Genomic DNA, 16,749 nt, shown 5'->3' with positions numbered 1-16,749 from the left:
ATTAATATTTTGGTTATTTGTATAGATAAATGATATTTATAAGGTTAAAATATGTTTTGCAGTCAAAAGACGACATTTTGAAGAAAAATGACTGAAAGCGTTAAAGATTGGGACTTTGGAGGTTAAGAGCTTAAAAGATAAAAAAAAAATCCAACAAAAAGCATTCTCACGACGTAAGGAGTTAAGTCTCACGACGTGAGCTCGGACATTCTAGAAGATATACATCGTGAAGCAAGAGCCCGTGTTGGATACGGATAATTACTGGACTCACGATGTGAGACCCCTATGCTCACGACGTGAGTAGGATTATTTTGAAAATTATATATATCTTGGATTCCTACGAATTTGAGAGGTAGGCTGGCTGGAGAAAAGTTCAAAAATCGTAATTCAGAGGTTTAGAAGGCTAGGAATTTGGTTTTAATACCAAGGAAGAAGGAGAAGAACATAATTAACTTTCTAGATTGTACTTTACTATGCTTTTGATTATGACTTTTTTTAGTTCAATTGCTAGTATGAGTAGCTAAATCTAGTCGCTTCTGTTAGCTAGATGAAACTGGAACTCATGGTTTGTTTATAATAATTTAGATTTTTCTTGTTGGTTAATGTCTTGTGTTTGATTGATTATACCTAGCATGCTTAATTTGATACTAGATTGCTTTAGATTCTTATTTTATGTAGTTAGTGACCATTAATCTGCATGAATTTGATTACCTAGTAATTTAGTGAACATTAGATTATTAGAGCTAAGAAAGAACCAATCTTAGATAAGTAATTAAAGTATTGAATTTGGTTGTGCTGGAGAACTCATATTATGAACATAATTGTGTTTGTTAACTCAATTTTATATAGCTTCAATTCTATTTAATAATTGACTATGTGTTAAATTATGTATGACCATACATAGCTCTACATGAATTAGTTTATATTAGTAAATTTGGAATTGAATTGCTAATAATATTTTAATTGGTAACCAATGAGCATTGTCATACTTAATGGTTAAACCATTGAGGGAAGGTGGATGCAAACTAACAGAAGTGTTTTTGTTATTTGATTGAATCGTGTTAAGAAATTAAGTTTATCTAAACTTGCAAAATTAGATAAAAAAAAAACCCCTTTTTACCTTTGTTAGAATTCTAGATTAATTTAATAGTAAGTAGGTTAATTAATTAATATCGTTCCCTGTGATCGATACCCGACTTTTATGTTATACTATTTACGCGGGATACACTGCCCTGGGTCGAATAGCTAGTAAAGTAATTGGTAAAATTAGGTGTAATTATTTGCACGCATCAACTACCAATGCCGGAAAATATGAACACCACCACTAGAAAATCCTTCGAAAAACCTCATTTTTCCGGCGAATATAAACACCACCACCACCACAACCGATCTAAAAACCCTCATTCTTCCGACGAGCAAGAAACCCCCATTTTTCCAGCGATTTTCAGATCTTCTGTTGGCAACACGATTTTCCGACGTCGTTGAGGGTATTGAGTTACAGATGGAGGCTACGACGAACCAAAGAAGACGAAGGGCAGTGACGACGTGAAAACCCAAATCAACGATGTCAAAATGGCCCGATTTGAAAGCCCTCAAGTTCTAGAGTTCAGATATGCGATGATGACATCGACAACATTCCAAATCTGTTAATGTCGCCGTCTTCACAACCCGATGGCGGTTTCGTCTAGAAACTCAAGCCACAAACGTCGCATATGTCTCTCTCTCTTTCTCCAGCGAGTCTCGTTTCTCTTAGATCTGACAACTATTTAGGTTTTCAGATCCGAAAAGTTAGGGTTTCCCAAACGACGACTCTTCTTCTTCGTCGTCGAAAACCCCCTGTCGTCGCCGTCCTTATTCTTCCCCAGAAGCCTTAATTCATATGAGATAAGGTGGCGGCAAGGGTTTCGGGAAGTTGGTGATGGTTTCCATCGAAAATGCGGGTTATGGAAATGGTTTCTGGTGGAGAAGACGAACCAATAAGGTGACAAGATGGACTCCGGTGGTAGGAATCGATTAGGGTTTGTTGTAGGTGATAGTGGATTTCAGATCTATCGGAGGTTGGTGGTAGCGGAGACGATGTATGCTGAACGTGGTGGTGGCTAACGACGACGACGATTATGGCATCGACGATAACGTCAACCGACAGTAGTGGAGTCGGTATTTTCGGCAAGATGGATATGGTAGTCGATGAAGCTTTTCAGCTACAATAAAGGGGAGAAATTAAGTGTTGTGTAAAAGAAAAAGACGAAGGATAAAGTAGTATTGTTATTATTTTTTATTTTCTTTTCAATTGTTGTAACAAAAGAAAATTGAAAAAGCAAATTAAAAGGGGTAATTCCATCATTTTTTAAAATATAAAATACTTTTGGAGCAAACTAGCAACAAAATGAAACTTTTGGACTGGTGGTGCCAGTCCAAACTTTTTTGGACCAAAGTGACAATTTTCAACATACCACAAACACCATTCTTGCAGTGTAGTCTAGATTTAAACTTACAATTATGTTTATTGTGTATTTTTTTTTCTACAATGAATCATTGTAAGTAGATGTAATAAGTTTGTTTAGCGCCTTTTCGATGGTTTTGGAATGGTAAGTATCACGAACAATTGTTTTCTATTATGTGTCATTTTCATAGAATGTTTGTAGTTGTTTTAGAAATATGTTGTTATTTTTTATACAACAAATTAACAACACATGAAGAGTACATAACATGATGAAGAATAAAGAACAACACCATTTTCATTGATATAATATGTATGCAGTGATGTTACGGTCGTCTTGTAGGGAAGTTTGACAATATTTTCAAAGAATGTGATCTCGAATCAACACTTGTAACAACATTATGAACTGTTAGGCGAACCTTGGAGATCGCACCAATGATTAATTTAGTTTACATTATAATTGGTCTTAGAAGAATAAAAGGTATAGTAGGGATATGAGAGCACCTACTTTAGTGGTTTTGTAACAAAGTGTAACGTCTGGTTCCTAATACGCATTTAATTATAATTTATTCACTTTTGTAAAGCTACTCGACGAGTTAGGAGCCCCAGAATCGTTGAGTAGAAACGATATTGGTCGCGGGATTTTAAGTCACCTACTCGACGAGTTGAGAGTCTCGACTCGACGAGTAGGGATGCCAGGGTGAAACCCTAATTTCGAGTTTTTACACCCTATTTAAGCATCATAATCCTCACTTGCTGGCATCATTTCCAGCCTCTAAGTCTCAAACCCTAATCCACGAAACCCTAGTGCCTTGTATGAGCTTGTGAGTTGTTTTGAGTGAAGATTGTATGTTTTGAAGCTTGTTAAAGAAGGAGGAGCTTGGAGATTCAGAAGGAAGCTAGTAGATCCAGAAACAACATCTCATCCTCTTCGTTTTCTGGTAAGCAAGTCTCAACCTTGCTTAGTAGCTTGTTAGATCTCCTTCTTATCATTTTATGGGGTTTTTGGTCCAAGAAACATGATCTTTGGGACATGGACATCCCAAGTGGGTATACCTTCAGATCTATGACCTTGAGGGGCTCACATGGCATAAAGGTGCAAACTTTATGGCTATGGAAGCCCCATGCAAGCTATAAGTTTCCATTTTAGCCTTTTAAGCTTCAAAAGGTCATGCATGGGAAGAAAGTTAGGAACTTTACGTGTTCATGGAGTGCTTAGAGTCTGGATCTCAGTGAATATGCCTTAGTTGGAGTATGGATGGCTTGTGGACCAAGATCTAGGTCCTAAAGGGTTAGGGTTTGGACTAAACCCATGAAGAAGGGATATTAGCGGGTAAAGTTGGAAACTTTACCCTTAAAAGGACGTTTTTAGTGTGCATGAGGAATAAGAAGCTGAGATCTGAAGAGTAAGGGCTTAATCCTTTAAGAAGGCCCAAACAGACTGAAGAACTCGTCGAGTCCATAGAAGAACTCGACGAGTTGAGTCGTTTTGTCCCGATTCTGAATATGGTAGAACTCGACGAGTTGACTCGCTTAATCACGACTATGAGTAGCCAGGGAACTCGGCGAGTCAGAGGGATGACTCGACGAGTTGGATCGTGAGTCAGGGTTCTGATATGTTTAGGGTTCTATATTTTGTGTGGTTTTATTTGTTCGATTTTGTTGTTATTTTAGGGTTTCGATTATTTATGGTATTCATAGTTCGCGTCGCATTTTTGAGTCCTTTGCGCCACAATTTGGGTTTTTTCGTCGATATTTTGCCGCCACCGCGAAAATATCCTTTTTTTCATCGATATCTCGTCGCGATTATCATATTGCACCGCACTTTTCTATTAAGATCGCATTATTGTTTAAAGTTTTGTTTGTTTGGTTGTTGAAGTATTTGTCTGTATTCGTTGATTGGTATTAGTTTGCTTTTATTACACTTTTTTAATTATAATTTCCTTTCAATTATGAAACATAATTGAAGGTTTTATTACATTTTTCATTTGTTGTCGGAGCTCTTGAAAAGATTGGTCATCAAAATTTTCCTACTCTTGTTATTCTTAATGTTTCCGACTGAATTCATGTTTTTTTTCCATTGATTTTGAAAGCTTCTTAAAAAAGGTTTTATTATATTGAATGATTGGTCTAATCTATGTCGTCCTATTAAAACTTTAAAAAAATGTTTTTTGTTTTACTTTTACAAGAATGTCATTTTATGGTAAGAGAAATTATAATGTTTTTGTCTTACCTTCTTATTATGAACATGGTTTGTTAAGGGTTTTAATAGTTTTTTATTTAAGTTTAGTATTACAAAAATATAGATGTTATGTTTCGTTTGATATTATTATTAAAAATAATAAGATTTTTTTTTTAAGGTTTGGTAAATCTAGTTGCAAGTTCCACTTCCGTTAGTATCATTGGATCCATATTAGTTTCACTAATATATTGGATTTGGTTTTATTCCGATTTGAGTTCTTTTGTTTGTTTTTCGGCTGTAGCTTCCATTTTCATTTTTGGTTACAAAAGTATTTGATTCGGATTTGTATTCGTTTGGTCATAATTTCTTTTGTTCTAGTTTTGTTTCGCGTCTCTATTTTACTTTTATTTTTATTTTTATTTTTCATTGGGTTTTGTTTTTGTTTCAATGTTGCTATTGTTTGGCAAACTGGCAATGTTTATTATTCAAGCATTGTGAGGGAAAGAAAATAAGGAGGATTGAGTACATTAGTTTAATAAAATAGAATATGGATGATTGGTTACATTAGTTTAGTACAATGCATATTTGCATATTGGGTTTTCTTTGTTTGGTTGTTGTCGGTATTATCTTTAGTGTTCATTTTGTTTTTGTTGCTTTCATGCAGATTGTTTGTTTTTTTTGGATGTTTTCATGCAGGTTCTTTGGTTCTGCTGCTTCTCTTGAAGATTGTTTGGTATTGTTGCTTAGATGACGATTGTTGGCCGCTACAAAAATACAGATTGTTTGGTTGCTTGTGGATATGAATGTTTCCTAAGACACACTCAGATTCTCGTTTTCGTTTCTTTGAAGACAAACTCTCAAGTTTGTTTCCACCGCATTGTGAGTTTGAGGGGAAATATTAGCATAATAATATTTTGGGCTCTTTTGTATTAGACCTTATGTTAACCCATTAGTCTGGTTTACTCTTGATATCTTTCCTATTTATAGTCTTATTTGTCTTTCATTGTATTGTACAGTTATCTAGCAACAATGTAACCTTAGCCGTTTTCTATCAATAATGTAACCCTAACCGTTTTTTCTCTGTATTGTTATTACTTCTTTTTAAATTCTTATTAGTTTACAAACATTAAATAGGAAGGGGACTTGGATCATTATCGATTTACCCAATGAGAGAAAACTCAGTTGGGTGAACGAGTTTATAAATTAAGTACAAATCTAATGGCGAAATTAAGCAGTATAAAACAAGGTTTGTTACCGAGTATTACAATCAAAGAGAAGATTTGAATTTTAATGAAATCTTTACTCGAGATGCTAAACATATAATTGTAACATGCATATTTTGTATGATTGTTCTTAGCTATAATTTATATTAACTTGACGTTAACAATGTTTTTTTGTATAGATCCCTTAAATAGGATGTTTATATGTATTTTTTAAGAGATGATAAACATGTGTAAATTAGTAAAGTCCTTTTATAGGTTATAGGAAATGGAACCAAAAATTGACTTCATCTTTGATTGAATTTGGTTTTGCCAAAGCAAAAAGTGGTTTTTTTTTTCTAAATTTAGAGGAGGTGTTTTTGGATTTTTGTTTGGTAGATGTTGATGATATAATTTTAACCGGTAGTTGTAGAAGTGAAGTTTCAATTGTCAAAACGTTTTTAAGAACTAAGTTTTTAATGAAGAATACATGTATTTTAAAATATTTTTAGGGATTGAGATTGTTGCAACAACTAATGTAGTATGAATTTTAAAAATGAAGTAGTTTGGGCATTTATCATATAAATTGGTTAATACTCCTCTTGATCTTAATGTGGTTGTGTTTCACGATGGAGTTGAAGAAAGTGAATGATTTGTTAAAAAGTTGGTTGGGAACTTGATATTATGCGACAAACACTGTACTTGATACTATGCTGACTATTTGCTCATGTATGTACGAGGTTTCTCATAACTCGTCATCCCAGTTAGAGAAAACCCTAAATAACTCTCATCCCTTTCTTTGCAACTTGTATATATTGTCTCTCATTTGTTTACTATATGTCTTGTGTACAGAGTACAGACTGTGTGTGAGAGTTGTATTTTAGGTTTAGTTAATAATATATTGTATAGGTTAGAGTGAGATTTCTGATATGTAAAAGTATTCAAAGATCCTTTACCAATAAGAGATTATTTATTTTCCTTCATCTGTCCGAGTTTCAGATGTCAGAACAGAAACCAAGAGCTTATAAAAAATATGAGACGATAGAGGCATCAATTAGGATAATATTTTTTTTTTCGATTATGTTTCAAAAATTGGGAGCCATGTATTTTGTAGTTTATGTGACTATTTTAAATTAAGGGTGAAAATGTCAAAATTTGGAATACTTCCGTTGTAAGGTAAGATAGCCCTGAGTCGTCCATTTCTGTAGTTGTTGTCACCTGCTCATTCGTTAACAATAACATAAAATTAAATTAGTCAAAACAATATCTTTAATCAATCCCACTACAAAAATAAAAATACTTTGACTACAAAATATTAACCTTGTCATCAAGCAATGCTGTTATATTTTACTGACGCGGCTTTCAGCTTCTTCTTCAGCTGCCTCAGACTACAAGTATTATTATTATTGTTATTATTATTTAAACTCTTAACATCTTCTTTTTCATTCTCTTCAACTACAACAACATGTGGTTTATTTATATCCTTGTTGTCTGAATCCTCAGTCTTAATCCTTACTGATGTTGGAGGTGGGCTATTAAGTAAAGCTGCTTTCAGTTTCTTCTTTAACTGCCTTATACTATTTTTATCAAATACACTCTTAGCCTTAGCCTTAGCCTTCTCATCCACATTCATATCCATATCCATATCCATATCCACTACAACTTCTTTTTCATTCTCTTCAATTATGTTCTCTGAAACCTCAGTCATTACAATAACATCATCATCATCTTCATCATTTGCATTTGTTGAAAATTGATGGTTTTTTTCTTCTTCAACAAGAGAAACATCAGCAGCTACTGATGACTCATGTCTTGTTTCAACACCAATTTCCTCCATTAAAGACCCCTGTGCTTCTCCAGCATCAGGGACTTCAAAATCCATGCTCACCTCTTCTTCCTTGTTGGGATTCACAGAATCAACTTCTGAATCTGCTTTTAGATTATCAACTTCATTCATCACAACATTCACAACCTTCTCAATCTCTGAATTTTCATCCAAAACAACATCATCATGTTTCTCTAGTATGGAATTACCCAAATCATTCACAATCTCTAAGGGTTCACTTGTTGTATCCTTGCTTACAGTGTCTTGGGGAGTTGATTTAGTCACCAAACTCTCGTTTTTTGCAATATCTTCATCTTCACACTCAGTGAGTTGACTCGCCACATCATGGCAAGAAGAAGGTGTCATTGTCAAAGACTTCTTTCTGATGCAGGAAACCAATGGAGTTTTCGAGATTTCTTCATCAACAACTATTTTTGCCTTTTTAGCCCTAGGAGATGCAACCTCAATCCTTTCAGGAGATTCAATGGACAACTCAGCAGTTTCAGATCTTGAAGGATTCAAAAACTCTTTAATCCCTTCCACCTGACACCATAAAACAAAAACAATAAAACCAATTTTACATGTATTATAATTTACAGATACAGAAAAGATATGATATGATGGACATTACCTCAATTAAAGATTTTTGTGGTTCTCCATCTTCACCTTCAAAACTCATGCTCGCCTTTTGCTTCTTGGGATTCACAGAATCAACTAATAATTCCACAGAAAATGTAGATGAAGAAAAATCTCATTTTCAAAGGAAGTAAAAGCAAAAGACTTTTAAATATTTGGAGACAAGAATTTTGAAACTTACCCGTATTTCTGGAGATATTCTCCTCTATACCCTCTGCATTCATCACCTCAACAGCATTATGATTATCTAATTTTGAGGGCTCAATTGGATTGCATATGCCTTCTAAATCTGATTTTAGATTGTCCACATGGCCACTTTTCTCCTCAAGTTGCTCAAAGACTTCAACTAATTTCACCTTTAAATTGTCTACCTTCTCGTTTCCACTTTCAACTGTAGTGTCCACATGCACAACCTTTTCAATCTTTGAATCTTCATCACTTTTATCCAAAACAATAACATCATGTCTCTCTTGAGATGTTACACCTCCACCTTGAGATGTCTTTGAACCTAACCTTGTGGATCTTCTTGTGCTGTAAGCTCTCTGTACAGATGTAGTAATATCCTTTTTCACAGTTTCTTTATGAGTTGATTTAGTCACCTTCATCTGGCTATGTGTTTCCACAGGTGTATTCGGCATGCAGTTCTTCTCCTGATTCACTATACTATCACTTTTTGCAATATCTTCACACTCCTTCAGTTGACTTGACACATCATGGAAAGAAGAAGTTTCCAGATCCTTCTTTCTGGTGCAGGAAACCAATGGAGTTTTCAAGACTTCTTCATTAACATCTATCTTAGCCTTTTTTCGTGTACAAGTTCTAGAGCTTGTGCGAAGAACCCTAGGTGATGCAATCTCAATTCTTTCAGGCGATTCAACTGACAATTCAACAGGTTCTGTTCTTGAAGGATTCAAAAACTCTTCAATCCCTTCAATCTAACAACATGTAATAAAAACAACCATTTCCAAATCAATACAATGAAATTTTATATGTATTACAGCTCCAGAAAAAGGAAATGACAGACATTACCTGACTTAAAGACTCTTGTGCTTCTCCATCTTTACCTTCAAAACTCATGCTCGCCTTTTGCTTCTTGGGATTCACAGAACCAACTAATAGTAACAGATAAAATGTAGATGAGGAAAAATTTCATTTTGAAAACAGGTAAAAGTAAAAGACTCACACTTTGGTTAAAATTTATAATGTTGTGCTAAAGATTGGACAAAGAAATGAGAGTGCATCCATTGTGAGACTGGACTTTAAGTGACATGAGGTTGATGGATTTTTGGGGCTCAAGACTTTTAAATATTTGGAGACAAGAATTTTGAAACTTACCCGTATTTCCAGAGATATTCTTCTCTATACCCTCCGTATTCATCACCTCAGCAACATTATGATTATCCAATTTTGAGGGCTCCAGCTCACTTGGATTGCATATGCCTTCTACACCTGATTTTAGATTGTCCACTTGACCACTTTTCTCCTCAAGTTGCTCAAAGACTTTTACTAACTTCACTTTTAAAGTGTCCATCTCCTCACAACAATCTACCTTCTCTTTTTCATTTTCAAATGTAGTGTCCACATGCACAACCTTCTCAATCTTTGAATTTTCATCACTTTCATCCAAAACAATAACACCATGTCTCTCTTGTAAGGGCTTACCCAAATCCTCTTTAGATGTTACACCTGCACCTTGAGATGTCTTTGCACCTAACCTTGTGGATCTTCTTGTGCTGTAAGCTCTCTGTACAGTAGTAGTAGTTTCCTTTTTCACAGTTTCTTTATGAGTTGATTTAGTCACCTTCATCTGGCTATATGTTTCCACAGGTGTATTTGGTATGCAGTTCTTCTCATGATTCACTAAACTCTCATTTTTTGCAATAATTTCACACTCCTTCAGTTGATTTGCCACATCATGGAAAGAAGTTTCTGGATCCTTCTTTCTGGTGCAGGAAACCAATGGAGTTTTCAGGACTTCTTCATTAACATCTATCTTCGCCTTTTTTCGTGTAGAAGTTCTAGAGCTTGTGCGAGGAACCCTAGGTGATGTAATCTCAATTCTTTCAGGCGATTCAATTGACAATCCGACAGTTTCTGTTCTTGAAGAATTCAAAAACTCTTCAATCCCTTCCACCTGATAATGTATTTACAAACAACAGTTTCCAAATCAACACCAAAAAAAATTATATGTAAATGGTTAGAGATTAGACGCGGATGAAATGGAGTTCCAAAACCCGAAAATGCAGAAACCAAGTATATAAAAATGAAAAACTCGCTATCACAAGATATATGAAAACATTAGTCATTAAAATACATAAAACGCATGATTCAACTATAAGAACAGAAAAGATGCAGAATCGAATTTGATTGAAATCAATTAACTTACCGTCTTAAGAGATTTGAGAGCATCGACCATGGCAATGCTGGTGATGTTAGCAGGGATTTTGTTGAGCTTACAGAGAGCCTGAAGTTCTCTTCTGTTAAGGGTTTGGAAATCCATGACTGAGAACTGAGATAAAATTAGGGCTTCAATTTGAAGAAGTTCGATCGAACATGAATGAGAAACTCAAAATGCAACGAGGAGGCGCGCAAGCATAGAACGACATTTATATATCAAAGCATCAAACCCTTGTCCGAACTGCGCGTGTTACATCATAGAAAACATAAAATACAGTATGTTGATTTTTGTTCGGAATAAAAACGAAAAAATGTGAGTATTATATAATTTTTCAAATAGGGCTGTAAAATAAAATTTAAAAATGATAATAAAATGTTTGATTGTGGACTGACATTTTAAATGTAAGAAACCTTATTCGATCATCAGGTTTTTTTTTGATCTTTTTTATGTTTTTTTGAGCGAAATTTTGAAAACATCTTCTAATGCTCATAAACTTACTTGGTGCCTCTAGCACTGTTATTGTTATTGATAATTATAAATTTAGAAAAAGAAAAACCTTATAAATCTGTATTTGGTTTATGTTTGAAAGTATATAATAATAATAATAATATACTTTAGTCAAATTATTTTAAAGAAAAATAATAACAAATAGTATTTCTCGTTTATTACTTTATTTGTTAGGCATGCATTAAATCATTTTTTATCTCTATTACAAACAAATATAAATATAAGCATAAGGTAAAATAAAATTGCCAAGAAATATGATTTCACTAAGCAAAATTTTCTAATTGGACACATGTAACGTACAACTAGACCAATGCGTCATTCATTTTAATTACCAAGAAGATGAACACATATTATGATCATTTGTGTTAAACTTTCCTTAGTTTATTCCATAATCCTCTTAACCGAGTAACTTCCATCATCTGGCTTTCTTCAGTAAGTTGCCTCTGTAGCAGTTACTCTAGCATTTCCGGTTGTTTATATTGGATTCTATGTTCACATAGAGAACTTCTAGCTTTCAGTCCTTAGTTCAAATCTCTACCTTTAGAATAGAATGATCATGCCTATCCCTCTTAGGTTGGCTTGCTTTGCTTCGTTTGACTTTGATTTAAACAGAGTTCAAACTCTGAATAAGCTCTTGCTTTGATTCACTTGGTGCCCTAAAATAAAGGGCTTGAAGTCGAGCTTTTGACTTAAGGCTTAGTGACAGACTTGAATCACGGAGGGTGACATATCAAGCAGTTATTTTAGTTGTTGATGGACTTTTTAGCTCACTGATCCGATGTGATTGAATTCCCTAAGAAAGAAGGCAACTAGTTGAATGTGAAGGGCAAGGAATGCAAGAACAAGGGATATCCAATACAACATTACCATAAAGTTAGGGTTCTCGTTTGCACATATATTTATATCACATAATCTTAATCTTGTCAATAATACATTATACATCATACATGTTAGACTTCATATGATGGTATTAAATTTATAATAAAATACATTTTCGTAAACATGCAATTAAATTAAATTTTTTACAAAAATTTTGAGGTATTTTGCAGTAACAAAACTAGATATGATAGTTAAACATGTCAAAAATTTATATTTAACATTTTTTTACATAAATTGAATAAATTATCAAACTTGAGTGATTTTTGGACAATATAAAACTTTTATGTGTTAAAAGTTGGCTGAACTCGCCTATTTTGTAATCAATCCAAACTTAACCAGTGGATATTTTTTGGGTCAAACTAGGAATTTTGACTTCAATCCGATTATGTCTAAGCACAAAAAAATAAAATAAAAAACCATTTGAGCTCAAATATGATATTATTCCATTCTATTACTTTTCAAGCCACGTTTTTTGCATACCATGTCATAATTTCAATATAAAAACAAAAATGTTGTAGTAGAAACATGATGATGATGATGATGATGATGGGGTCAAAATTTTGCATACATTCATTCTTCTTCAATTCTCCATTTCTGTAGTTGTCACACAACTTGCATCCTTGCTTTTTATCGTTAAAGCTTTTAGTTGCTTCTTCAGCTGCCTCAAACTTGTATCAATTAAATTCTTCTTAACATTCTCATCTCCATCACCTTCTTTTTCATTTATGTTTTCTTCATTCTCCTTGTTGTCTGAAGATTTCTTGTCTTCTTTCATGAAAGACTCATGTGTTACTTCATCAACATCAATTTCCTCCATTAAAGACTCTTGTGTTTCTTCAAAATCAACTGTAATCACAACATAATAATCACAATCAATCTTTTTTCCTTAACAAATTATCATTTTTAGATTGACAAGAATTTGAAAACTTACCCTTATTTTCGGAGATATTCTCATCTATACCCTCTGCAATCATTACCTCATCGATAATATGATTATCTAACTTCAAGGGCTCGTTTGGAATTTCAGAGTTGAAGTGAATCAAATTCCCTGAAGAAACAAAAAGATTATATGACTCAATTCATGTAATAAGCATATGTGGAGTTATATCATATAAGAGATATGGAACTTACCATTGTACTCTGATTCTTCATTCTTCATCTCTGAAACAACACAGGGGATGCTTTCAGGTTTCAATATTGAAGGATCACTTGGGTTTTTGGTGTTAAAGGAAAGGGCATTATCGTCAATATCATCAGCTTTGACTGTGTGTTCCTCTGGAACCATAAAATTAGCATCCTGTTCCTTAACTGAAACATTCAGTGCTTCATTGAGATCAATTTTCTCATCTATGATCACCCATTTCTCTTCTGAATCATCATCTTCACATGGTTCTGAATCTGGTTTTAGATCTTCTAAATCCACATTCTCATGTTGCTCAATGATTTCATCTGATTTCACCTTTAAATCGTCTACCTCACCACAACAATCTACTTTCTTCTCTCCACTTTCAAGTGTAGTGATGTCTACATGCACAACCTCCTTCTCATTCTTTGAATTTTCATCACTTTGATTACCCAAATCCTTCACTTCATCCAAAAACGAATCAAGCTTTATGGGTTCACTTCTTTCCCTCTCTATCACTTCTATCCCTTCAGATTTCTTTGCAGTCAACCTTGTTGATCTTCTTGTGCTGTAAGCTTTCTGTACAGTAGTGGTAGTAGTAGTAGCAGTCTCCTTTTTCAAAGTTTCTTGATGAGTTGATGTTGTAGTCCCTTTCTTTCTGATGCTGGAAACCATTGGAGTTTTCAGGAATTCGTTGACCTCTCCATCTAATTGCCTCCTTACTCCACGAGAAGTTGCCCTGCTCGCAGTCGCATGCAGAGACTCGGTTTCAGAATTATTAGCCTTTTGCCTAGTGGAAGTCCTACAGGTTGTGCGAGGAACCCTTACTGATGTAGCCTGAATTCTTTCAGGCGATTCAATTGACGATCCAATAGTTTCAGACCTTGAAGGATTCAAAAACTCTTCGATCCCTTCCACCTGATTGAATATAGGAAGCAACAACAGTTTCTAAATCAATATACCCAAATTTTATATGTATATAGTAGCAAAAAGAAATCATGGTAAAAGCATTCTGAATTACACAGATAACGATATTCTTCACAGTTGGGTGATAGAAAAAAGGCGCAATCAAACAGATTTAAATCGAATGCATTTTTCTCAATGCGAACACAATACGAAACAAATTGGATTAAATTGAATAACTCTTTCTCACAAAAGATACGATAGCTCATAAAGCTTTATAGTTTTAATTTAACATCTGTACACTAAAAACAACGGTTGGCCAATAGCGGGAATCTGAGATTGGGTTTTTCAATACAAAATACTAATACAATAAGAAGATGCATAATCAAATTGGATTGGAATGAATTAACTTACAGTCTCAAGAGATTTGAGAGCATCGACCATGGCAATGTTGGTGACATTAGCAGGGATTTTGTTGAGCTTGCAGAGAGCTTGAAGTTCTCTTCTGTTAAGGGTTTGGAAATCCATGAGTATTGAATTAGTGATCTGAATTAGAAAATTAGGGTTTGAATTGGAAGGAGGTGGATCGAGTATGAGTGAGGAACTCAAAATGCGATGAGGAGGCGGTAAGCATAGAGGGATATTTATACGAGCAACCCTTGTCCGTAGGGCGTCCTGTCGTATGATACCGTTACAGCGGGGAGATTTGAAAATTAAATCATTACTTAATCAGTAGATTACATGAATGGTCCTTGGCGTTTTTTGTTCGTAGCTTTTTTAAACTCAGACCCTTCTTATTTTGTTTTGTTTCGATTCTGGTCCCTAATCAATTTAAAATTTAAATTGACAAATATATATATATATATATATATATATATATATATATATATATATATATATATATATATATATATATGGATGATTTTGTGCAAATTTAGATGTAATTTTGTTTGTTTTTTATGTTCATAACTATCTATTCTCTTCTACCACACTACTACACATGTTTCTCGCATCAATATATATACTAAGTTGACAGCTAGAAAACGTTATGTTTGAAATCCTAGTAGAAATTTCAGAGCTTTGTTATGGATTTATCCTTAAAAAATAAAGGTAGAGAAGATCTGAAGAACGACCTTCAGGTTATACTTTAATCTTCATTGAAAATGAAGATGGTTTTCAAGGAAGCCTAATGATTAAAAATATCTTCTTTCAAAAATTAAGAAAATAGATCTTAAAATAAAAAAAGAAAATATATTCAGAAACGTTCCCTCAAAATTTAATATTTTGAATACGTTAAAAAGAGAAAAAATGAAATATTTTACTTCGTTAGTACAAAAGAAATGTATGTCGACATAAAAGATACTACATGATCTGTTTATTTACCACTATTAACCAAAAAACAGATAAACAGTAACCTAAACGATATTCCCACAAAACTAAGATCTAAAATTAGAATGGCCCACATTGGAGCAGTAAAAATTCTACTCAAATCTCAATTTCTGTAACGACCATAAAAATTTCAACCAATTTAAACTTTTCAAAAACAACACAGTTTCATAAAGTTATTACAAAAAGGTTTTCAATACAATTATTATCAGAATCTTCCCAGAACCACATCATAAAACATAATCATGAGGAGCGGTACGATCACGCCTTTGCCTTGCCACAGTCTCCTGAAGAACCTGAAAACATTAAACCACAACTATAAGCCCGAAAGCTTAGTGAGATACCCCCAAAATACCAACCACATATATCATACACGCACAACATGCCATATCATAACAGAACACAGAACAGCCATGCACTTCGGGTCTACTGTGTGACTGGTCCGCCGTACCGGACCTTCAGTCCACCTGGTCCACCCTCCGAGTCTAGCCATATACATCGAGTCTACAGTGTGATTGGTCCGCCCGCACCAGGCCTTCAATCCACCTGGTCCGCTCTCTGAGTCTACAGTATGACTGGTCCGCCTGCACTGGGCCTTCAGTCGGCCTGGTCCACTCTCCGAGCCTCGGTATGTCTGGTCCGCCCTCTTGGGGCCTATAGCCTATCCGGACCGCTCGCTGGGTCTTCGGGATAATCGGCCCGCCCTGGGTATGTTGGCCTACAGCACAAAGCAGGATCTGCCTCAACCCAACCCCAATCAACAACCATGTGTACATAAACATATAATCATATAACAACAACTCAACCAATCTAGCAGATCACATACGCAGCACATCCCTACCAGGATTCCGACCTAACCGGTCACTAGCATAGCATCATCCTATAAACCAGGATACCGACCCTAACCAGGTCTCTAACATATATCATCCTAACTACCAGGATGCAAACATAACAAAGCAATAACATAACAAACAGCTACCCGGATTTCCATCTGATCAAGGGTCGGCCTTGGTGTCGTAGACCCTGTCGATATAGTGAGGATAACTCACCTCGCAACTGCCGAAACTCTGAACTGAAGAAGCAGATTCCCGAACCGCCGCCTCACCAAAAATCCCGAACTACCCGAAGCGACAAAACAAACATTAGACCAAGCACAATATCCTTCCAAGGGTAAATTGACCAATTTACCCTTAACTCAATCTGGTCCAAGACTAAGGCCCAACACTAGAATATGAAGGGTCCAACACTAGGTAAGCTTCTCAAGCCCACTA

At 34.7% G+C, this 16,749-nt stretch overlaps 2 protein-coding genes across 3 annotated transcripts; both read right to left on the bottom strand.

Moving 5' to 3' along the window:
- Nucleotides 1-6,875: 6,875 nt before the first annotated feature.
- Nucleotides 6,876-10,949, bottom strand: LOC145092259 (uncharacterized). Of its 2 annotated transcripts, XM_079030190.1 has the most exons (7): nucleotides 10,669-10,949; nucleotides 9,618-10,416; nucleotides 9,312-9,394; nucleotides 8,464-9,217; nucleotides 8,278-8,360; nucleotides 7,142-8,189; nucleotides 6,876-7,039 (listed from the first exon to the last, which is right to left on the bottom strand). In XM_079030190.1, the coding sequence occupies exons 1-6, from the start codon at nucleotides 10,780-10,782 to the stop codon at nucleotides 7,149-7,151; spliced, it is 2,874 nt and encodes a 957-aa protein (XP_078886316.1). In that variant the 5' UTR covers nucleotides 10,783-10,949; the 3' UTR covers nucleotides 6,876-7,039; nucleotides 7,142-7,148. The 2 variants fall into 2 exon arrangements, with proteins under 2 accessions (XP_078886316.1, XP_078886318.1); XM_079030192.1 differs by lacking the exon at nucleotides 6,876-7,039 and having other exon boundaries at nucleotides 7,047-8,189.
- Nucleotides 10,950-12,485: 1,536 nt separating this feature from the next.
- LOC145092260 (uncharacterized) lies at nucleotides 12,486-14,742 on the bottom strand. Its single transcript, XM_079030193.1, has 4 exons — nucleotides 14,507-14,742; nucleotides 13,198-14,107; nucleotides 12,998-13,114; nucleotides 12,486-12,912 (listed from the first exon to the last, which is right to left on the bottom strand). The coding sequence occupies exons 1-4, from the start codon at nucleotides 14,618-14,620 to the stop codon at nucleotides 12,647-12,649; spliced, it is 1,407 nt and encodes a 468-aa protein (XP_078886319.1). The 5' UTR covers nucleotides 14,621-14,742; the 3' UTR covers nucleotides 12,486-12,646.
- Nucleotides 14,743-16,749: the final 2,007 nt, after the last annotated feature.

This window comes from Lactuca serriola, chromosome 3, assembly GCF_051521515.1.
Source record: "Lactuca serriola cultivar US96UC23 chromosome 3, Lser_US96UC23_V15, whole genome shotgun sequence".
Lineage (NCBI taxonomy): Eukaryota > Viridiplantae > Streptophyta > Magnoliopsida > Asterales > Asteraceae > Lactuca > Lactuca serriola.
The sequence above is the reverse complement of the archived record's forward strand: the minus strand, read 5'-3'. Positions and strand labels throughout refer to the sequence as shown.

Coding starts and splice junctions, on each gene's coding strand:
- LOC145092260 (XM_079030193.1), bottom strand. CDS start 14,620: ATGGATTTCCAAACCCTTAACAGAAGAGAACTTCAAGCTCTCTGCAAG. Junction 14,108..14,506: donor CTCTCAAATCTCTTGAGACT/GTAAGTTAATTC, acceptor ATATTCAATCAG/GTGGAAGGGATCGAAGAGTT. Junction 12,913..12,997: donor GAATATCTCCGAAAATAAGG/GTAAGTTTTCAA, acceptor TTGTGATTACAG/TTGATTTTGAAGAAACACAA.
- LOC145092259 (XM_079030190.1), bottom strand. CDS start 10,782: ATGGATTTCCAAACCCTTAACAGAAGAGAACTTCAGGCTCTCTGTAAG. Junction 10,417..10,668: donor CTCTCAAATCTCTTAAGACG/GTAAGTTAATTG, acceptor ATACATTATCAG/GTGGAAGGGATTGAAGAGTT. Junction 8,361..8,463: donor GAATATCTCCAGAAATACGG/GTAAGTTTCAAA, acceptor TGGAATTATTAG/TTGATTCTGTGAATCCCAAG.